The sequence below is a fragment of the Brienomyrus brachyistius genome, chromosome 12 (assembly GCF_023856365.1).
Source record: "Brienomyrus brachyistius isolate T26 chromosome 12, BBRACH_0.4, whole genome shotgun sequence".
NCBI classification, from domain to species: Eukaryota; Metazoa; Chordata; class Actinopteri; order Osteoglossiformes; family Mormyridae; genus Brienomyrus; species Brienomyrus brachyistius.
Window position 1 is genome coordinate 13395952 of NC_064544.1, and position 22816 is coordinate 13418767.

At 38.7% G+C, this 22816-nt stretch overlaps 3 protein-coding genes across 5 annotated transcripts; 1 reads left to right on the forward strand and 2 right to left on the reverse strand.

Moving 5' to 3' along the window:
• Positions 1 to 645: 645 nt before the first annotated feature.
• LOC125705175 (mucin-2-like) lies at positions 646 to 12888 on the forward strand. The gene is made up of 9 exons (XM_048971607.1): positions 646 to 5337; positions 7676 to 7740; positions 8708 to 8859; positions 9598 to 9698; positions 9928 to 9989; positions 10096 to 10235; positions 10758 to 10882; positions 11209 to 11267; positions 12674 to 12888. The coding sequence occupies exons 1-9, from the start codon at positions 880 to 882 to the stop codon at positions 12846 to 12848; spliced, it is 5337 nt and encodes a 1778-aa protein (XP_048827564.1). The 5' UTR covers positions 646 to 879; the 3' UTR covers positions 12849 to 12888.
• A 5599-nt stretch (positions 12889 to 18487) lies between these two features.
• Positions 18488 to 20589, reverse strand: LOC125705296 (uncharacterized). 3 transcript variants are annotated; one of them, XM_048971776.1, is made up of 2 exons: positions 20470 to 20589; positions 18488 to 19437 (listed from the first exon to the last, which is right to left on the reverse strand). In XM_048971776.1, the coding sequence occupies exons 1-2, from the start codon at positions 20516 to 20518 to the stop codon at positions 18488 to 18490; spliced, it is 999 nt and encodes a 332-aa protein (XP_048827733.1). In that variant the 5' UTR covers positions 20519 to 20589. The 3 variants fall into 3 exon arrangements, with proteins under 3 accessions (XP_048827733.1, XP_048827732.1, XP_048827731.1); XM_048971775.1 differs by having other exon boundaries at positions 18488 to 19929; XM_048971774.1 differs by having other exon boundaries at positions 18488 to 20181; positions 20452 to 20518.
• Positions 20590 to 20595: 6 nt separating this feature from the next.
• LOC125705297 (uncharacterized) lies at positions 20596 to 21868 on the reverse strand. Its single transcript, XM_048971778.1, has 2 exons — positions 20992 to 21868; positions 20596 to 20721 (listed from the first exon to the last, which is right to left on the reverse strand). Exons 1-2 carry the CDS (start codon positions 21866 to 21868, stop codon positions 20624 to 20626), a joined length of 975 nt encoding a protein of 324 aa, XP_048827735.1. The 3' UTR covers positions 20596 to 20623.
• Positions 21869 to 22816: the final 948 nt, after the last annotated feature.

Sequence of the window (22816 nt, forward strand, 5' to 3'; positions counted from 1 at the left end):
AAGAGTAGCTCCGAAACAGCAACAACAATAAATACTGCAGTCACACTACCCCATATCACAAAGACACTAGTCACAGATTCTGCCGTAGCCACCGTATCCCAAAGTATCACCCAGCCTATAATTAAGAACATCACTGCATTCACCCTGTCCAGTATTACCACAAAAAACACTGCTAAAAATAGTAATGGAGTCACCCTACTTAACGCTAGCACAAAAACTATAGTTTTGAGTTCATCTACAATCACACCACACAAGACCAGCTCTGAAACAACAATTACAAATGCTACTCTAGTCATACTACCACACAATATCACAGAAACAGCAGTCACGAATACTACTGCATTTACCTTACCCAAAATTAGCACGACAACTATGGTTAAAAATTTTACTATATTCACCCAGTCCAACAATATCACAAGTAAAATCCTGAAAAACATTACTGGAGTCACCCTACCCGACCCTACAACAAGAACTGTAATTATAAACTCAACTGCAATCACACCACCTAAGAGTAGCTCCGAAACAGCAATAACAATAAATACTGCAGTCACACTACCCCATATCACAAAAACACCAGTCACAGATTCTGCTGTAGCCAACGTATCCCAAAGTAACACCCAACCTATAATTAGTAACATCACTGCATTCACCTCGTCCAGTATTATCGCAAAAAACATTGCTAAAAATAGTAATGGAGTCACCCTACCTGACCCGAGCACAAAAAGTATAGTTACGAGTTCATCTACAATCACACCACCCAAGACCAGCTCTGAAACAACAATTACAAACCCTACTATAGTCATACTACCACACAATATCACAGAAACAACAGTCACGAATACTACTGCAGTCATCGTACCCAAAATTAGCACGACAACTATGGTTAAAAATTTTACTGCATTTACCCAGTCCAATAATACCACAAGTAAAATCCTGAAAAACATTACTGGAGTCACCCTACCCAACCCAACAACAAGAACTATGGTTAAAAAAGTTACTGCATTCACCCAGTCCAACAATGCCACAAGTAAAATCCTGAAAAACATTACTGGAGTCACCCGTTCCAACCCAACAACAAGAACTATGGTTAAAAAAATTACTGCATTCACCCAATCCAACAATACCACAAGTAAAATCCTGAAAAACATTACTGGAGTCACCAAACCCGACCCTACAACAAGAACCATAATTATAAACTCAACTGCAATCACACCACCTAAGATTAGCTCCGAAACAGCAACAACAATAAATACTGCAGTCATACTACCCCACATCACAAAGACACTAGTCACAGATTCTGCCGTAGCCACCGTATCCCAAAGTATCACCCAGCCTATAATTAAGAACATCACTGCATTCACCTTGTCCAGTATTACCACAAAAAACACTGCTAAAAATAGTAATGGAGTCACCCTACTTAACCCGAGCACAAAAACTATAGTTTTGAGTTCATCTACAATCACACCACCCAAGACCAGCTCTGAAACAACAATTACAAATGCTACTCTAGTCATACTACCACACAATATCACAGAAACAGCAGTCATGAATACTACTGCATTCACCTTACCCAAAATTAGTACGACAACTATAGTAAAAAATTTTACTGCATTCACCCAGTCCAACAATATCACAAGTAAAATCCTGAAAAACATTACTGGAGTCACCCTACCCGACCCTACAACAAAAACCATAATTATAAACTCAACTACAATTACACCACCTAAGACCACCTCAGAAACAGCAATAATAATAAATACTGCAGGCACACTACCCCACATCACAGAAACACCAGTCACAGATTCTGCTGTAGCCAACATATCCCAAAGTAACACCCAACCTATAATTAAGAACATCACTGCATTCACCTTGTCCAGTATTACCACAAATAACATTGCTAAAAATAGCAATGGAGTCACTCTACGTAACCCGAGCGCAAAAACTATAGTTACGAGTTCATCTACAATCACACCACCCAAGACCAACTCTGAAACAACAATTACAAACCCTACTCTAATCATACTACCACACAATACCACAGAAACAGCAGTCACGAAAACTACTGCAGTCACCGTACCCAAAATTAGCACGACAACTATGGTTAAAAAATTTACTGCATTCGCCCAGTCCAACAATACCACAAGTAAAATCCTGAAAAACATTACTGGAGTCACCCTACCCGACCCTACAACAAGAACTGTAATTATAAACTCAACTGCAATCACACCACCTAAGAGTAGCTCCGAAACAGCAACAACAATAAACACTGCAGTCACACTACCCCACATCACAAAAACACCAGTCACAGATTCTGCTGTAGGCACCGTATCCCAAAGTAAGACCCAACCTATAATTAGTAACATCACTGCATTCACCTCGTCCAGTATTATCGCAAAAAACATTGCTAAAAATAGTAATGGAGTCACCCTACCTGACCCGAGCACAAAAAGTATAGTTGCAAGTTCATCTACAATCACACCACCCAAGACCAGCTCTGAAACAACAATTACAAACGCTACTCTAGTCATACTACCACACAATATCACAGAAACAACAGTCACGAATACTACTGCAGTCACCTTACCCAAAATTAGCACGACAACTATGGTTAAAAAAGTTACTGCATTCACCCAGTCCAACAATACCACAAGTAAAATCCTGAAAAACATTACTGGAGTCACCCTACCCAACCCAACAACAAGAACTATGGTTAAAAAAGTTACTGCATTCACCCAGTCCAACAATGCCATAAGGAAAATCCTGAAAAAGATTACTGGAGTCACCCGTCCCTACCCAACAACAAGAACTATGGTTAAAAAATTTACTGCATTCACCCAGTCCAACAATACCACAAGTAAAATCCTGAAAAACATTACTGGAGTCACCCTACCCGACCCTACAACAAGAACCGTAATTATAAACTCAACTGCAATCACACCACGCCAGACCACATCAGAAACAGCAACAACAATAAATACTGCAGTCACACTACCCCACAACATCACAAAAACACCAGTCACAGATTCTGCTGTAGCCACCATTTCCCAAAGTGACACCCAACGTATAATTAAAAACATCACTGCATTCACCTTGCCCAATATTACCACAGATAACATTGCTAAAAATATTCCTGGAGTCACCCTACCTGACCATACCACAAAAACTATTGTTATAAGCTCATTTGGAAGCAGATCACCCAAGACCAACTCAGCAACAACAATTACAAAGAATTCTGTACTCACACTACCCCATAGTATCACTGAAACGACAGTCTCAAATAATTCTGTAGTCTCTTTACCAAAAAGCACCACCCAACCTACAGTGAAAAACATTACTACTTTAACAAAATCCAAAGACAATATCACAGAAACAGCAGTCACAAATACTACTGCAGTCACCTTAACCAAAATTAGCACGACAAGTATGATTAAAAAAGTTACAGTATTCACCCAGTCCAACGATACCACAAGTAAAATGGTGAAAAACACCCTACCCAACTCTACTAGAAGAACTGTAATTATAAACTCAACTGCAATCACACCACCCAAGACCACTACAGACACAACAATAACAAGAAATACTGTAGTCACACTACCCCACAATCTCACAAAAACACCACCCACAAATGCTGTTGTAGCCACCTTACCCCAAAGTACTACCCAACGTATGATTAAAAACATTACTGTATTCACTCTGTCCAATAATGCCACAGACAATATAGCTAAAAATATTACTGGAGTCACCACACCCAACCCTACCAAAAAAACTGTAGTTATGAGTTCAAGTGCAGTGACACCCCCCAAGACCAGCACAAAGACAACAAGTCCAAACACTACTGTAGTCACACTACTCCACAGTATAACAGAAAGAGCAATCATAAATACTGAGGTAGTTTCTTTACCCAAAAGTACCCCTCGACCCATGGTTCAAAACATTACGGCATTCACCCAATCCAATTATATCACAGAAACTACAGGTAAAAATAGTACTGCACTGATGCTATACATGAATGCCACAAAACGTGTCGTATCTAATTTCACTGCAATCAGACCATCTGAGATCACCACCAAAGTGATAATAACAAGCAATACTGCAATCACACTACCTCACAATATCACAAAAACACCACTCACAAATACTACGGTAGTCACTCTATCCCAAAGTACCCCCCAATCTATGATTAAAAACATTACTGCATTCACCTTGTCCAATAATGCCACAGACAATATGGTTAAAAATATCACTCGAGTCACCCTACCCAACCCTACCAAAAACACTACAGTTATGAGTTCAAGTGCAACCACTCCACCCAAGACCAGCACAGAGACAACAATCACAAACAATACTTTTTTCAGACTACCCCACAATATCACAGAAACTGCAATCTCAAATTCAGCTGTCGTTTCTTTACGCCAACGTACCACCCAACCTATGGTTAAAAACATTACCACATTCACCCTGTCCAATACCACCACAGATAGCATGGGCAAAAATATTACTGGAAGCACAATCCCACAGAATGTCACAAAACCTACAGTTACAAATTTCACTGCAATCATACGACCCAACCCTACCACAAAAACTACAGTCATGAGCTCAACTGCAATTACACCACCTAAGACCAGTACAGACATAACTATTACAAACACTACTGTAGTCGCACTAGCCCACAGTAACACAGAAAGAGCAGTCCCAAATACTGTTGTAGTCTCCTTATCAAAAGGAACCACCCAACATATGGTTAAAAATATTACTGTATTGACCCTGTCCAATAATACTACTCACAATATTGTTAAAAATACTACTGGAGTCACCCTACCCAACCTTACCACAATAACCGTAGTTACGAGGTCACCTGCAATCACACCACCCAAGACCAGCTCAGAGAAAACAATTACAAACACTATTGTCATGCCATCAAACGCTACCACAAAAACTATAGTTATAAACTCTTTTGCAATCACACCACCCAAGAACAGCACAGAGACAACAATTACAAGCACTAATGTAGTCACACTACCCCTCACTATCACAGAATCAGCAGTCACAAATACTGCTGTAGTCTCCTTACCCAGATCAGTCACCCAAACTACAGTCACAAATACTCCATTCAGCTCATCCTATAATGTCACTGAAACTACAGTTACAAACTTCTCATTCACCCAGACAAATACCATGACAACATCAACAACACAGCCTGGAGAAACAACTCCATCTCCAACAGGTTTAACAAGATCTGTGATACTACAGTTCAAACTTAATGAAACATTCACAGCTGACCATTTGAATTCATCTTCACTGAAGTACCAAAACCTTGAGAGAAGGATTACACGTGAAGTGAGTCCTTATGTTTTTTTGTTTATTTTTTAAGAAATAATTTTTTATGAACAGTAGACACTTCAATTGACCAAATGACCAATTATATTCAGTTTTTAATGTTGCTTTGACAGCAAATACTACTGTTTTTTACATAGCTGCCATATTGTTATATATTTTGTATATAAAGCCATGGAAAAAATTTAGAGACCACACTATTTTCAAGAAAATCTGCATTTTTTTATCTTCGTTTAACCGTGGTTCTGCTGACAGAAGGTTACGATGAGCAGCAGGTTGCTTCCAGTTTCAAAATTTTTAAGACGGCAGTACACAAGAATAAAGTGAAGCTGGAGACACTGGGAATGATCAGAAACCAGCCAGGTAGAGGGCGGAAGTGACTTTCTAATGCCAGAGATGGCTGTTAACTTATCTGACAGCTTCTCATGAATCACAGGATGACATCATGTGACCGTGAAATGGAATGGGAAACATTAAGCGCAAGTGTGAGGTGCACTGCTAAGATGGTTCGCATCAGGCTCCTAGAAGCAGAACTGATATCCCATAAAGCAAGGAAGAAGCCCTTCATTAATGAGAAACAGAGAAGAACCAGGCTGCAGTTTGCTAATAAAATACACTATATTGTCAAAAGTATTGGGACACCCCTCCAATTCATTCATAATACTGTGGGGTAGTGAAATATTATTCATAATCATGAATACATGTGTTCCAGTCACTTCCATAGCCACAGGTGTATAAAATCAAGCACCTAGGCATGCAGACTGCAAACGTTTGTGAAAGAATGAGTCACTCTCAGGAGCTCAGTGAATTCAAGCTTGGTACCATGATAGGATGCCGCCTGTGCAATAAGTCCGTTTGTGAAATTTCCTCGCTACTAAATATTCCACGGTCAATTATTAGTGGTATTATAACAAAGCAAAAGCAATTGGGAACAACAGCACCTCAGCCACAAAGTGGTAGGCCAATCACAGAGTGGGACAACGCATGCTGAGGTGCACAGCAAAAGTCGCCAACTGTCTGTAGAGTCAATGGCTACACACTTCTAAACTCCATATGGCCTTCAGATTAGCTCAAGAACAGCGCGTGTAGAACTTAATGGAATGGATTTCCATAGCCAAGCAGCTGCATCCAAGTGCAATACAGAGCGTCGGATGCAGTGGTATAAAGCACACCACCGCTGGACTCTAGACTAGTGGAGAGGTGTTCTCTGGCGTGACAAATCACGCTTCTCTATCTGGAAATCCAATGGACAAGTCTGGGTTTGGCGGTTTCCAGGAGAACAGTGCTTACCCGACTGCATTGAGCCAAGTGTAAAGTTTGGTGGAGGGTGGATTACGGTGTGGTGTTGGTTTTCGGGGGTGTGGCTTGGCCCCTTCGCTCCAGTGAAAGGACCTCTTAATGCCGCAGAACTCAAAGTCATTTCATGCTGACAACTTTGTGGGAACAGTTTGGAGATGGCCCCTTCCTTTTCGAACATGACTGCACACCAGTGCACAAAGCAAGATCCATAAGGACATGGATGAGCGAGTCTCGTATGGAGGAACTTGACTGGTCTGCACAGAGCCCTGTGAACACCTTGGGGATGAATGTGAGCCAGGCCTTCTCGTCCAACATCAGTGCCTGACCTCACAAATGCTCTCCTGGAAGAATGGTAAAAGATTCCCATAAACGCACTCCTAAACCTTGTAGACAGCCTTCCCAGAAGAGTTGAAGCTATTATAGCTGCAAAGGGTGGGCCAACTCTATATTAAAGCAGCATGTGGCTCTGTTGGCTAAGCCTGTGTGCCTGTAATCAAAAGGTTGCAGATTCAAACCCCTTAACCCCCAGCTCCCTGGGCGCCGCTACGGGTGGCAGCCCTTCGCAGACAACTTCTTCTATGGAAAAAAAAAAAAAAGAGGAAGTTGTGGGAGGTGTAAAGACAATTTCCCTACGGGGATCAGTAAAGTATCGATTATTATTGTTATGTATTAAGAATGAGATGTCATTAAGGTTCATGTGTGTGTTAAGGCAAGTGTCCCAATACTTTTGGCAATACAGTGTGCGTGTATGTGTATGTATATATATTATTCCTCAGATGCAGACCCATAGATTGAGAAATGAGTGAAACAAAAAATTGTGCTGTGGTCTGTCTCAGTTTTTCCCATGGCTGTATATATTCACTTCGACTCTATGTAACCATTTAGTGTGACGATGATACTAGAAAACTTTTCTGGAATTCTCTTAAGTGTAATGAAGTAGCAGAATGAGCAGGCAAATATAAATCAAATGTAACTTTTTTAAACTATAGTTTCTGTAGCATTATTGGATGCATATGTTAACCATATCAATTTTTATTCTTAGGTGGACAAATTATATTCACTGCATTTTCCCACAATCTACATCAAATCAAGTGTTAAAAGTTTCAGGTAGTGTCTGTGTCTGTGTTTGTGTGAATGTATATATATATATATATATATATATATATATATATATATATATATATATATATATATATATATATATATATATACTAAATACATATACATATACAACCTGTCACATTTTTTGTACACGCTGAGATTTTCCAAATTTGCATGTTACTCACTTAACATTTACTGTACTAAAAATATACTCAATCCTCTTTGCTAAAAATTTACATGTTCACAATCATGTTCACAATTTGGGTACCTTTATTACCATGAAAATATATCTTTAATTTATCAAAGTAACCTACTATAGCAGTTAGCAGAGAAAATTCGAGGCATTCTTCCTACAAGGGACATTAAATACTGCTCTGTTTCACGTGATGAAACAGATAACTAGCGCATTTAAAGTTACAGGACAGCTTAGAATTCGACTATGCCATCAAACGCACCCAGTTAATAGGATGTCAGACATGCACTGTTACATAATCTTTCTGTGTCATAAAGGAAACTTGTTTTGTTTGACTTATCTTTTCATTGTTGTTCACTCAACTCTCCAGTGCTTAACAAGAATAAAAATCTACAGTTTTTCAAATAAATGGAAAAGTGGTAAAAATTTGTGGTGACTGGTAGTATTGCATACTGGTTCTATTGCATACTAGACAGAGCTGGGCAGTATATACTTACCAAGCCATTATAATGTGTAACTGTCATATTTAAGACTATACGCCAGAATGCAGACTGTTAAAAGGTTTTGGTAACTATGACCTTGCCTATTGATGAATTTCATAATGTTTATTGATTATTTATCTTCCCAAAAGACAGAGAAAGCACTCTACACCCACTCATTGGCTATTTAACAAACAAACAATGCTGCCACGATCATACAGGAGACTAGCGCTTCAGGACAAACTTGTTCTCTCACTCTGTCTTGCCGGTCTGGTTCAGCCACCCCTCTCTGTCTTTCCAGAAACGGCTCAATAGTAACGCACATGGACCTCGTCTTCAGAGCCAGCAAGGAGGCAGTGGTCAGTGAAGCAGCTGTCCCGAGGCTTCTGCTGACGGCCTTGGCCAACAACACTGTTAATCTTAGCGTCATCCCGGATTCTGTACAGACGATGGGTAATAATGCATTTTGATACAAAATACAATGTATCAAAATAAACTACAAAACACAGCCACCATGCAGCATATCAAAATAAATTACAGCATTTCGTATTTTAAAAATTCAAAAATACATTTTACGTACTTCTGTTCTCATATACCAGCTGGCTCCTTCATAACATTTTTTCACTGCTTAATAAGACAAAATACAAATACGAAACCAAACAAAAGATCAAGTATTCTGAAGTGTCTTAAATACTATTCACATGAATACTCAGATAATGGGAAGTGAACTGAATGAAAAAGTAATAATAAACTGCTTCCTTTTTTGTACCACAGACGACAGATGCCAGTAAATCAAAACAACAAACAAATTTAAAATGAAAAATGACAAACGAATTTTAAGTGCTTCACTCGGCACCATCTTAAATACTTTAAACACGAATAGTCTGAAAGGAGCTTGTTAGTCTTTTGGTTCAACACGAGATCCACTTCTGTCTCTAAAGACCATCATTGAAATGATTGAAAAAGCTAAACTTCCTCCTTGTGCATGCACAAAAGTTTTGCACACATAACATTGTCAAGCATACATTATGGAGAAATTATTTCTTGTATTTTCAAAATACAAAATACAGAAAACTAAAGTATTTGATATGCATTACATAATCATTTTTTATGAAGTAATTTTTAAAAGTCACATTAAATCTGTACAAATTTGCGAATATGCTTAACTTGTACACTTTCGTATTCTGACAGAGAAGATCTCAGTTTCCCTCTGTCTCGTTCTCTCCTATACATCTGTTTTGGATACAAAATCCTCATCATACAAATGGATTAGCACTGAACTATACAAATGGGTGAGTGTTGTAGTGAGTAGTGCTACCTTTTTATGTCTGATTCAGCTCCATTAGCTTTTCAGCCTTATCATCTATTACCTGTGGTATGTAACTCTTTGTAGGCTATTTTTTCAGTTCAGATAAGTATCAGTTGTTAGCTATCTGCAATCTTTTATTTTCCACGAATGAGGCATGATCCAAGCAGCAATAAGAGATTAATGTAATTTGATTGTATCCTTCCATGAACTAGCTTGAAGCGGTATTCTATGAACTGGTTATGACTCAGAGTACGCAGTCAAACATGACATTATGGTATGTATCTCCTTTGTTATATCGTGCAAATTGTATTTTATAGAAAAAGAGTAGTGATCTTCGACATTTTTGGCCACGTATCTAATCGAATTTGCCTCTCTCTTAGGAATGAAGATGGATGGGTGGGTGTGTTTATGGAATTTCATTACAACACAAGTTTTCTTATAAGCAGTGATGTTCTGATTGCCGCTGTCCTGAAGTCCAGGAGCCCTTTTCTATATATAAAGCACACACTTTCAGTAAATGGTCAGTGTACAGACAAACGTGTGCAGAATCAATAAACTGACATATCACATCAGTATCACATATGCATACCTATAAATGTACATACACAAACCATTTATCATTTGGAAATCAACCCTTTGTAACCAAATCTCAAGAATTAACTGTCAAAGATAATTTATATTCTGATGTAAATATAATCAAGTACACCAAGCTTTATATTAGTCTGTAATTAAAGCCGGCCTTTGCAAAATCATACTGCAACTGTAATACTGTAAGAATCCAAATGACTCTTCAAATGTAGAGCATAATATTGACTTTGTGGTGCAGGGAATTTCCACATTATGTTTGCACAGCTGTTGCGGTATTGATGCTGATCACTTAGTGTCTACACAGGTGTGTAGCTTTAAATATTACTCTTGTGTCTGATCAGGTTTTAAGGTTTCTGAATTAGTTACTGGAGTTCCTGCGTCGATAGCATTCATCTTGCGCATATTTGTGTTGTGTTGGAGTTGGGATGTTCATTTTGCTCATCTGTTGATGCAGGTGTTGAGGCGCAGGTTGATTACTTCAACCTGTCTATGAGGATAACCAGTCTGACTTTCACAGAGGATCTTTCTGACCGAGGATCTGACCTCTTTCTTGTTTACAGCTCTTACATACGTGTCTCTGTAAGTGAATTTCTATACAAAAAATCACTACAAATGCAGAAGAACAGCCTGCTCATACACCGACTGTAAATCCAAATTAGAAAAAGAATCGAACATGGAGACACACAGATTAGGTATCTATATCTATATTCCAACTTTGACGACCTTAATCGCTACCCAGCCCCAACCTTAACCACGAGTGAGTAAACAAAACAAAATTCTGGCTGTTTTAGATTTCTGATTGCAGTTGTAGAGTTTTATATAACTCAGTCGTCATCCCCCAAACACACACAAAATGAAACATAAAGATTATTCATGGCATAATTCTATTCCTTTGGCTTTTTCAGGTGAGAAAGCTCTACAAAGACATTGAAGGATTTATCGATATCTATGTTACCAACATGACGTAAGTGGTGGCATGTTTGTACAAGCCATTGCCACAGCTACACGTGAAATATATGCTTTGCTTGCCACATAATTCAGAGATGTAGTCAACTCATGCAATACCAAAAGTGAAATCAGACACTGCATTTAACACTACAGCATTTGAAGTACATTGGCTGACATTCATTTCAATTAAGTTTATTTTTATATAGCGCCTTTCACAATAGAGTGGCGCTTTACTTTGTGTTTGTGATACAACATCGTTAAGAGACAATACAAGAATGGGAAAAAAGAAATACAATGAAATGAAAGAAACTGAGCCAAATGACAACATATGTGAGGCACCATAAACTCCCAAGTAGGGAGAAAAAAACCCCCACTGGGGGTCAAAGGTCAACTGGCTGCCCAACCCTCCTGGGCATACTATCCATCCATCCATCCATTTTCCAAACCGCTTATCCTACTGGGTCGCGGGGGGGTCCGGAGCCTATCCCAGAAGCAATGGGCACGAGGCAGGGAACAACCCAGGATGGGGGGCCAGCCCATCGCAGGGCACACTCACACACCATTCACTCACACATGCACACCTATGGGCAATTTAGCAACTACAATTAGCCTCAGCATGTTTTTGGACTGTGGGGGGAAACCGGAGTACCCGGAGGAAACCCCACGATGACATGGGGAGAACATGCAAACTCCACACACATGTGACCCAGGCAGAGACTCGATTCCGGGACACAGAGGTGTGAGGCAACAGTGCTAACCACTGCACCACCATGCCACCCCCCTGGGCATACTAATGTTATATAAAAAGAAGGAGTGGGTTTTTTTCTCTAAACAACTTTATCATTGTGGGAGATACTTTAATAATTGAACACAAGTGAAATCAAAGTCCCTGCCCTCTCAGATTTGCCTCAATTGTCCTGCAGCTGGGTTTTCAGCTCTGGGCATTACATACGCTAAACTTTTGCCGCGCAAAGACGACAAATTCAGGTGACACCTGACATATGGAAACGAACTGCAATTTCCAGATCTGATACGAGCTGCAGACAGCAGTTGAGACACAAGTCATGTGAGATGTGGCCCACATGCATAAAGGCTGCAGACATCTCCCAGACTTCTCTGCTCCAGGGAAGCTGGAAACTCAAGGGAGGGGCTGGTGCAGGATTAACCTGTGTACACTGGAATGAAGTGAATACAGTAAAGTAAATAGCAGTGCCTTTTAAACTGTGCCTGGGGCTGTTTTTGTGCATTATAAATGACATGGACTGTTATTCCACAACATGCTAGATGTGGGTTTTGGAAGTAAATAACATTAAATTACATCTCTTAGCACAGTGAGTCATAACATAACAGTTATTTAAAATACTTTTACCCATACAAAGAACTCAGATCTGCTTTTTTACTCCCCTTTTTTCCTCCCCGCAGCGCTGGGTCAGTAGCGGTAAAGATGGCTGTGGATTTTCAGAAGGGAAGAATTTCTTTGCCCTTGGTTTTACAGGTTCTCCAGTTGGGTTTGTCCCAGCTGCAGATGGACGGCCTCACAGTGGACCCAGACTCCTTGAACCTTGGTACTGAATATATGCAGGGCGAATGTCACTAGTATAGTTAGCAGCGTAGAATTTTGCTAACACCTCTTCCATATTTCTGTAAGCGTCCAACTCAGAGCACCCTACATTAGCTCCCGCTGAAGAGAGGCCATTCCCAGGGTATGCTGTTGCCCTTATTCTCATTTGCGGCCTGGCTGTCATTCTTATTCCTGTAGTGACATATGTTGTAAGTATTAAGGAGGGTGATTGTCTAACCTCGTCCGCTATTAAACACCAGACACCAAAAATTGAACAGATACTTAACCAGAAAACCTTTTCATCTAATCATCTAATTCACCCATAACGTTTCCATCATTTTCTCCCACTCTTAAAGAACTCATCTAGCAAGTCATTGTATTTGCCAAACAAGCCCCATAACCCTAGTTCATTATAAGCGCACAGAATGACAAAATACATCGATAAATGGAGAAATACATGAAAACTAAACTCTTCTCCTACTCTTGTTCCAGGGTTTGAAGACTGCAGTGTGGAGAAGGTTAAAGGGGCCCCTTTGTAGCTCTCGAAGCTACAATGTGGCTGACGCACAGAGTGGAGTCTCAACAAGCTACACTGGCATAATTATATAAGCTAAATGCTTTGTTGTGAAGGAACTGCATGTGGGTTCACCAGCTACAGTGATGTCACACAAAATTCCACTTCAGTGGCAGTGGACACATACAGTTTTGTGAATGAATATTTATTTTCTGTCAAATCATACTTGAAATTTGAATATTAAAGTATTTTCTCCGTAAAGCAGAATGAAGTTTTAAAACATTTAATTTGTGCACAATGTTATTGGTGAAAAGATCTGCACATATAATGATTCAAAAGTACCACGAGAATATGGAATCTGTTTGGCACATCAAGGTTTGAATGAAAGGTTAGAAAGAAAACAGAATCCCCTAACATTGCCTAAACTGGTACAGGCGAGTGCTGTTGTGCAGTGAGTATAACTCTCATGGAGCATACCTTACTAAACTTTTTTCCTGACAGTTGGCCCTACAGTGGGGCAGTCCCACCAGGGCCCTCAGACCTCATTAATTGAGTCTTCATGGTGATGATAACACATAACACATCACTTATGTATTTAAATTCCCTATAAATACGTATAATGAAAAAGAAAAGTATTTAAAAAGACCAGTGAATCCAGCATCAAATATGACAATGCTTAAAACAAAGTGAACTCAATAATCAAGTAACATTTATCAGTTTCGGTGGCTCTTGTCTGTTATATGATGCTTTTCCTTCAGTAACGATGTAGTTTCTTCCCTAAGCTAAAGCCACAACCCAGTCCTGAACACTGTTAGGTAACACTTATCTGGTTTTTAAACTAATGTAAGTATTGTTATTTATCAGTGATGCACCAACTGGTATTAATTTTTAATGCTTCATTTGGAGGTATAAAACAAAGGCTTTCTGTTTTCATGTCATTATTCATTTAAAATACAGCAACTGTTTGAATTAACCTCATCAGTTAATATTAGACTATACTACTTATTCACGTGTTTCTAACTTTTGTAATATTTCAAGTGTATCATGTAATTTCTGTTATATTTACGAAAACAAAGCAAGATCTCTAGTTTAATAAATGCAACATTATACATTCAGACCTGGTAGTTGTTTGGTTGCCCATTTTCTTTTTTTCTTTTGTTAGTACTTATTCACAAGAAATCAGTTTCATTTACGGTAATGGGAAGAAACAGGTTTTTCATTTAAAATTTTCTTCCTGCTTTTGGAGGAATAACTTCAGCTTCCTTATAGGGTTCATAGATTAGTATCAAACGCAGTCTTACACAGAATAATAAAATGCTGAAACAGTCACATTTGAATAATTTATATATATCGTTTAATTATCGTTGAATAATTTACAATAATGTAAATTATTGCTTTCTATCACCATTTTGCTATTATCCAATATTTGTTTATTTAAAGAGAGAAATGTTTGTGGACTGAAACATCACACATCAAAACATTATTTAATTACTAATGTGAAATGTGTATTTAAAGTGATGTGTATATTTTTAATTTGAAGAATCATCTACCAGTTATCTACCAGTTGTTATCAACTGGTCACTCATTTCCATGAACACATTCTCTGCACATTGGTCATACCAAAGAATCAAAGACATCCTGAAAAAACAATACCTTCTCACCATATTTGGCACTGACAAGAAAATGGCCAATTACATTTTTTAGAACAGGAAAAACTACCTGTCTATCGCACATTCTTTGGGATATTTAATACTGGTCACGACTTCCTCCTTAAAAACTACATCTTTTGGTTACAATATCTCACAATGTCACAGCACACTAAGAGCTGAGGTGCTTTCCATCATCAATCCAGATTCCAAGGGACTTCTACTTCATGCCAACTAAAACAAACTGTAAGTAATTATTGTCCTTGATTAATTCATTAACCATAATAATAATAATGATCAATTAGGATACTCTGCATATAAAACCTGCAACACCAAACGTAAAATGGGCGACAACATACATTTTAACCATAGTTTAAAATGAATGGTATTTGAAATAATTTGAATATATATTCATTCATTCATAATATATATTCATTTACACTATATATATATAGTTTTTTTTCTTTTTTTATTTCTTGATGGAAAAAAATCTTGTTTCATAATTTTTTTGTTCATTAATTTTTTCTACAAAATACAACTTGTCTTATTCCATACTTAGAAATCAGTTGGGAAGTGATACTCCATGACTTATGAAATATGAATGAAATATAACTAATAATCCATCAGTCAATCTTCTAACAGTTTATTCTGGCCAGGGTTGCAGTGGTGTGGGGGGCGAGAGGAGAGGGGGCAGGTTTGACAGTAAACCATTTTTGTGAAAACATTTGTATCTGAGTTTCTAATAATTAATTATTTCACATTTATTCAGTGTGAGTCATATACTATGCAAATTACAAAAGCGCAAATATAACATCTCATCTCGATATGACTTTAAAATTATACACAATACCACATAGCAGGAAACAGCAGAGATTGTAGCATTTGAAGCTACATGGACCTGTGAGATAATTTTGCTTGTTTGTGTTTTTCCAGCTCTTATAAAATATCTGGGTTTTAATGTAGTTCTGTGATTCATTCATTTATCCTATGTAATTCTTCTGAAAATAGACCTGGTATTACGGAATACAGGATAAATGAGATACTACACAAAATATTTCTTGGCAGCCTGGTGGCTCACACATGATTCCTGTGAATCTGATTGCTGGCTCTGCTGTCTATGTCTGAAGTTTGCTTATTCTCCCCAGATTAGGCAGGTTTCTTTTTAGTGCCTGGCTAGGCAAACCTATGTTCAATTCATGTGCACATGTAGCCTAAATTCTAGACCTGGAAGATGTATGAATAAAATATAACTTTAAACATCAGACATTTAAAACACTTCAGCTTTAAACTTAACTCATCTAATGTAAATTTTGCGTTTCTGGCTTCAGAAATGCCTGTAAAATATGTATGTGCTGGACACCACAACAGCGGAACCAATATATTTTAAAGTATATTTTAATTCCTGCTTACTTCATGAACTAAAACAATGTTGATATACAAATAAGAGATAAGAGGCTATGTTAATTTCTAATGTCAAAATTAAGCTGTTGATATTTTAGGCAACAAATCAATAAACAATCACATATAAATGAATACACAAATGCCTCTGTATTGTAATTATCTTCCAGTAACTGATATCCACCACAGGCTGCATCCCTTTGGAGACAATGAAGTTGTTTATTTCTCTTCTGCTCCTACTTCTTGGTGAGAATTGAGCTATTTCTTCAGTTCCAGAATTTAAAGTCAATTTTTTTTTTCCTACTCCGTGATTTTTAATGTGTTTGGTTCTGGGTGGGGTTACAGGAAGTCTGACATCTGTAACCATCAAATGCCAGACTCTCTCTCCGGCAGTAGATGTTGCTGCCGGAGTAACCATGGCAACCACAGCGACAACACCTCCTTCATTCAACAAGCGGATCAGGATGGAGTTTGTCATATTGATGAATTTTACTTCGGAGCTTAGCAGCCCTTCCTCTGATGATTTCCGAAATCTTGCACAGAACATCACCACTGAGGTCCTGACAGCCTTTCCGTTTGGGCAGTATAATATTATACCATGACTGATGGCATCAGTGTAATAGTCTGTGCCTTTCCTTCATGGTGAGAGAGGAGACACGTCACGGTATGGTTCAACTTCTGATGCAGGTTTTATCGTTTTCTTTGATTCCACAGATTGATACGATTTTCATCAGACAGTATCCAACATCATTCATTAACTGCAGGATTAACCGTTTCAGGTGCTCATTAATATATTAGTATCTCTTGTCCATAATACATTTCATTTTTCCAGCCCTTAATATATTGTTAGAAACTATATATGGCTTGTTTATTCATTAACTATATATTGTCATTGACTCAAAACTTGTCTATGTACTGCCCTAGTCCTGCTTGGGTCGTGGTGGACCTGGACCTTGTTTTTAGCAGCAGTCAGGTGTCACCTCAGGACTGTGAGCTAATTACATCACTGCAGACACTGTTGTTACAAGGATTAATTCCACTACACATTGACCCAAGGTCAATTGTAATTCTAGGTAAGTAAAGCAACCCTAAAGGCATCACTCTCTTGCACATACTGTTTGACTTTATAATGAAAATCGAGATTATCTGTCTGTTTGTTACTCCCCGCTACTGAAAGACCATCTTCTAAAAATGTGGTAACATTTACAGTAAAATGGACATGAAGGTATTATAGTGTCATGTCCCGCTTGTTCGATCCTCTTCTGTGCTACGTCCCCTCATTTACTTCGTGTGGAATTCTCTTCTTATCAGCTGTTTCTAGATGTGTTTAATTAGTCCAATGCGTTAACGTTTCCCCAGTCTGGTCATTAACGTCATACATTTACAAGTCCTCTGTGTTCCTGATTTTGTTTCCCCGAATAAACTCTGTGTTCACCCGACTCCCGGGACTATTGCTCCTGTTTCCCTGCTCCGTGTCTGCAACTTGTGACATATAGATCAGTATTTAATGTTATTCATTGTGATTATGATTGTTAGATATTTAGTTGGGATAATATGGTGCTATTATTGTCCGAGTATATTTAGTGATTGTTTAGATATCAGTCTATTGTTCTACTTGAATATAATTGAAATGGTTCTTTTTCTTCCTCATTCCTATTCCCCTCACCCTCCCCCCTCCTTCCCCCACATATGCACGTACATCCCAAACACTACTCAAATCCAGATATTACAGACTTCACAACCCTGCACCCTACATTATCTACACTTTCATCAACAAAACCAGCAAGCAAAACAGTGAACATACTAAGGAAAACAGCAGCAGTTTCACCAACATTAAAATCTGAAATAAGCACATCAAAGGCAGTGAAATTTACATCTAAACCTAGCATTAACAATACCCCAGGAACGACAGTAAAAATAATTACAAAACAAATTAAAACCACAACAGAAAATTCTGTCTCAAATTCAGTAAATCAAACAAATTTCAGCTCAACATCAGCAAATTCGGCTATGTCCAAAACACAAACAACAGCTTATGCAACACTGATAACGTTAAAAGGATTTTCAAACCAAACTAATCTTGAAATGACCTCAAAAATGGCAGACATTTCAACAGCTCAGACTGACATCGCCAGGACTTTTGCTTCTAGTGGAGCTACAAATACCAAGCCGCCAGACATTACTGCAGAGAAAACAAAAACAGAAAATATCAGCCAAACCTCAAGATCTTTGAGTGATTTTACAACAAGCAGCTCAAAACCCTCAGCTACTTCTACAACACAAACTAACAGTGACACAACACGGGTAACCTTTACTGAATCTACAAAGCAAACTGATGTTGACACAACAACAGTGGAAGTTATTCCAGCAACACTACCTGACATCAACACGACACCTTCAGCATTCACTACTAAAGGAGCAACAAATATCAAGCTAACAGACATTACTGCACAGGAAACAACAACAGAAAATGTCAGCCGAACCACAGAATCTTTGAGTGATTTTACGGCAATGCGCTCAACATCAATACTCTCAGATACTTCTACAAAACAAACTAAAACTGACACAACATATGTAACATTAACTGAGTCTACGAAGCAAAATGTCAGCCCAACCACAGAATCTTTGAGTGATGTTACGGGAATCCGCTCAACATCAACACCCTCAGCTCCTTCCACAACACAAACAAACACTGACACAACAGGGGTAACATTAAATGAATCTACAAAGCAAACTGATGTTGACACAACAACAGTGGAAGTTATTCCAGCAACACTACCTGACATCAACACGACACCTTCAGCATTCACTACTAAAGGAGCAACAAATATCAAGCTAACAGACATTACTGCACAGGAAACAACAACAGGAAATGTCAGCCCAACCACAGAATCTTTGCGTGATGTTACGGGAATCCGCTCAACATCAACACCCTCAGCTTCTTCCACAACACAAACAAACACTGACACAACAGGGGTAACATTAACTATATCTACAAAGCAAACTGTTGTTGACATAACAACAGTGGAAGTTATTCCAGCAACACTACCTGACATCAACACGACACCTTCAGCATTCACTACTAAAGGAGCAACAAATATCAAGCTAACAGACATTACTGCACAGGAAACAACAACAGGAAATGTCAGCCCCACCTCAGGATTTCTGACTGATCTTACAACAATCAGCTCAACATCAACACCCTCAGCTGAATCTACAAAGCAAAATAATGCTGACACAACGACAATGGAAGCTATTCCAAGAACACTACCAGGGACCAATACAACACCTACAGCATTCACTACTAAAACGGTAACAAATATAAAGCTACCAGACATTACAGCACAGGAAACAACAACAGAAAATGTCAGCCCAACCACAGAATCTTTGCGTGATGTTACGGAAATCCGCTCAACATCAACACCCTCAGCTTCTTCCACAACACAAACAAACACTGACACAACACGGGTAACATTAACTATATCTACAAAGCAAACTGTTGTTGACACAACAACAGTGGAAGTTATTCCAGTAACACTACCTGACATCAACACGACACCTTCAGCATTCACTACTAAAGGAGCAACAAATATCAAGCTAACAGACATTACTGCACAGGAAACAACAACAGGAAATGTCAGCCGAACCACAGAATCTTTGAGTGATTTTACAGTAATCCACTCAACATCAATGCTCTCAGATACTTCCACAACACAAACTGACACTGACACAACACGGGTAACATTAACTGAATCTACAAAGCAAACTGATGTTGACACAACAACAGTGGAAGTTATTCCAGCAACACTACCTGACATCAACACGACACCTTCAGCATTCACTACTAAAGGAGCAACAAATATCAAGCTAACAGACATTACTGCACAGGAAACAACAACAGGAAATGTCAGCCAAACCACAGAATCTTTGAGTGATTTTACAGTAATCCACTCAACATCAATACTCTCAGATACTTCCACAACTCAAACTAACACTGATACAACACGGGTAGCATTAACTGAATCTACAAAGCAAACTGATTTTGACACAACAACAGTGGAAGTTATTCCAGCAACACTACCTGACATCAATACGACACCTTCAGCATTCACTACTAAAGGAGCAACAAATATCAAGCTAACAGACATTACTGCACAGGAAACAACAACAGGAAATGTCAGCCAAACCACAGAATCTTTGAGTGATTTTACAGTAATCCACTCAACATCAATACTCTCAGATACTTCCACAACTCAAACTAACACTGATACAACACGGGTAGCATTAACTGAATCTACAAAGCAAACTGATTTTGACACAACAACAGTGGAAGTTATTCCAGCAACACTACCTGACATCAACACGACACCTTCAGCATTCACTACTAAAGGAGCAACAAATATCAAGCTAACAGACATTACTGCACAGGAAACAACAACAGGAAATGTCAGCCCAACCACAGAATCTTTGAGTGATTTTACAGTAATCCACTCAACATCAATACTCTCAGATACTTCCACAACTCAAACTAACACTGATACAACACGGGTAACATTAACTGAATCTACAAAGCAAACTGATTTTGACACAACAACAGTGGAAGTTATTCCAGCAACACTACCTGACATCAATACGACACCTTCAGCATTCACTACTAAAGGAGCAACAAATATCAAGCTAACAGACATTACTGCACAGGAAACAACAACAGGAAATGTCAGCCAAACCACAGAATCTTTGAGTGATTTTACAGTAATCCACTCAACATCAATACTCTCAGATACTTCCACAACAGAAACTGACACTGACACAACACAGGTAACATTAACTGAATCTACAAAGCAAACTGATGTTGAGACAACAACAGTGGAAGTTATTCCAGCAACACTACCTGACATCAATACGACACCTTCAGCATTCACTACTAAAGGAGCAACAAATATCAAGCTAACAGACATTACTGCACAGGAAACAACAACAGAAAATGTCAGCCCAACCACAGAATCTTTGAGTGATTTTACGGCAATGCGCTCAACATCAATACTCTCAGATACTTCTACAACACAAACTGACACTGACACAACATGGGGAATATTAACTGAATCTACAAAGCAAACTGATGTTGGCACAACAACAGTGGAAGTTATTCCAACACAACTGCCAGAGATCAACACAACACCTTCAGCTTTCACTACTAATGAAGCAACAAATATCAAGCTACCGGACATTACTGCACAGGAAACAACGACAGAAAATGTCAGCCCAACCACAGAATCTTTGAGTGATTTTACGGCAATGCGCTCAACATCAATACTCTCAGATACTTCTACAACACAAACTGACACTGACACAACATGGGGAATATTAACTGAATCTACAAAGCAAACTGATGTTGGCACAACAACAGTGGAAGTTATTCCAACACAACTGCCAGAGATCGACACAACACCTTCAGCTTTCACTACTAATGAAGCAACAAATATCAAGCTACCGGACATTACTGCACAGGAAACAACGACAGAAAATGTCAGCCCAACCACAGAATCTTTGAGTGATTTTACGACAATGCGCTCAACATCAATACTCTCAGATACTTCTACAACACAAACTGACACTGACACAACATGGGGAATATTAACTGAATCTACAAAGCAAACTGATGTTGGCACAACAACAGTGGAAGTTATTCCAACACAACTGCCAGAGATCGACACAACACCTTCAGCTTTCACTACTAATGAAGCAACAAATATCAAGCTACCGGACATTACTGCACAGGAAACAACGACAGAAAATGTCAGCCCAACCACAGAATCTTTGAGTGATTTTACGACAATGCGCTCAACATCAATACTCTCAGATACTTCTACAACACAAACTGACACTGACACAACATGGGGAATATTAACTGAATCTACAAAGCAAACTGATGTTGACACAACAACAGTGGAAGTTATTCCAGCAACACTACCTGACATCAACACGACACCTTCAGCTTTCACTACTAATGAAGCAACAAATTTCAAGGTAACAGACATTACTGTGCAGGAAACAACAGAAAATGTCAGCCCAACCACAGAATCTTTGAGTGATTTTACAGCAATCAGCTCAACATCAACACCCTCAGATACTTCCACAGTATCTGAGGAAACAACAGAAATTTCTATCAGCCCAACCCCAGCTTCAAATGTCAAGTTCCGGAAGGTCCGGAGCCTTTTCCGTAGAGTACGGAAGGAAGGCACAGAACATCCGAGGATGAGGCGCCAATCCATCTCAGGGGTCAAAACTAATCCTAACCCATTTACTTCTACAACACCTCCAAATATCAAGCTACCAGTGTTTACTCCAACAGAACCAGCAACACAAAATATCAGCCCAACATCAGAATACTTGAATGATTTTATAGGTATTAAAAATAAATCCACTACATCAAAAATGTTAATTTT

What these genes read in the sequence shown, in the direction of transcription:
- LOC125705297 (XM_048971778.1), bottom strand. Translation starts at nt 21,868, where the DNA reads ATGTCCGGTAGCTTGATATTTGTTGCTTCATTAGTAGTGAAAGCTGAA. An exon ending in AGGTGTCGTATTGATGTCAG is followed by an intron (nt 20,722 to 20,991) that starts GTAGTGTTGCTG and finishes TGTTGATGTCAG; the next exon opens with GTAGTGTTGCTGGAATAACT.
- LOC125705175 (XM_048971607.1), top strand. Translation starts at nt 880, where the DNA reads ATGGTTAAAAATTTTACTGCATTTACCCAGTCCAATAATACCACAAGT. An exon ending in GGATTCTGTACAGACGATGG is followed by an intron (nt 8,860 to 9,597) that starts GTAATAATGCAT and finishes GTATTCTGACAG; the next exon opens with AGAAGATCTCAGTTTCCCTC. An exon ending in GCACTGAACTATACAAATGG is followed by an intron (nt 9,699 to 9,927) that starts GTGAGTGTTGTA and finishes TCCATGAACTAG; the next exon opens with CTTGAAGCGGTATTCTATGA.
- LOC125705296 (XM_048971774.1), bottom strand. Translation starts at nt 20,518, where the DNA reads ATGTCTGTTAGCTTGATATTTGTTGCTCCTTTAGTAGTGAATGCTGAA. An exon ending in AGGTGTCGTATTGATGTCAG is followed by an intron (nt 20,182 to 20,451) that starts GTAGTGTTGCTG and finishes TGTTGATGTCAG; the next exon opens with GTAGTGTTGCTGGAATAACT.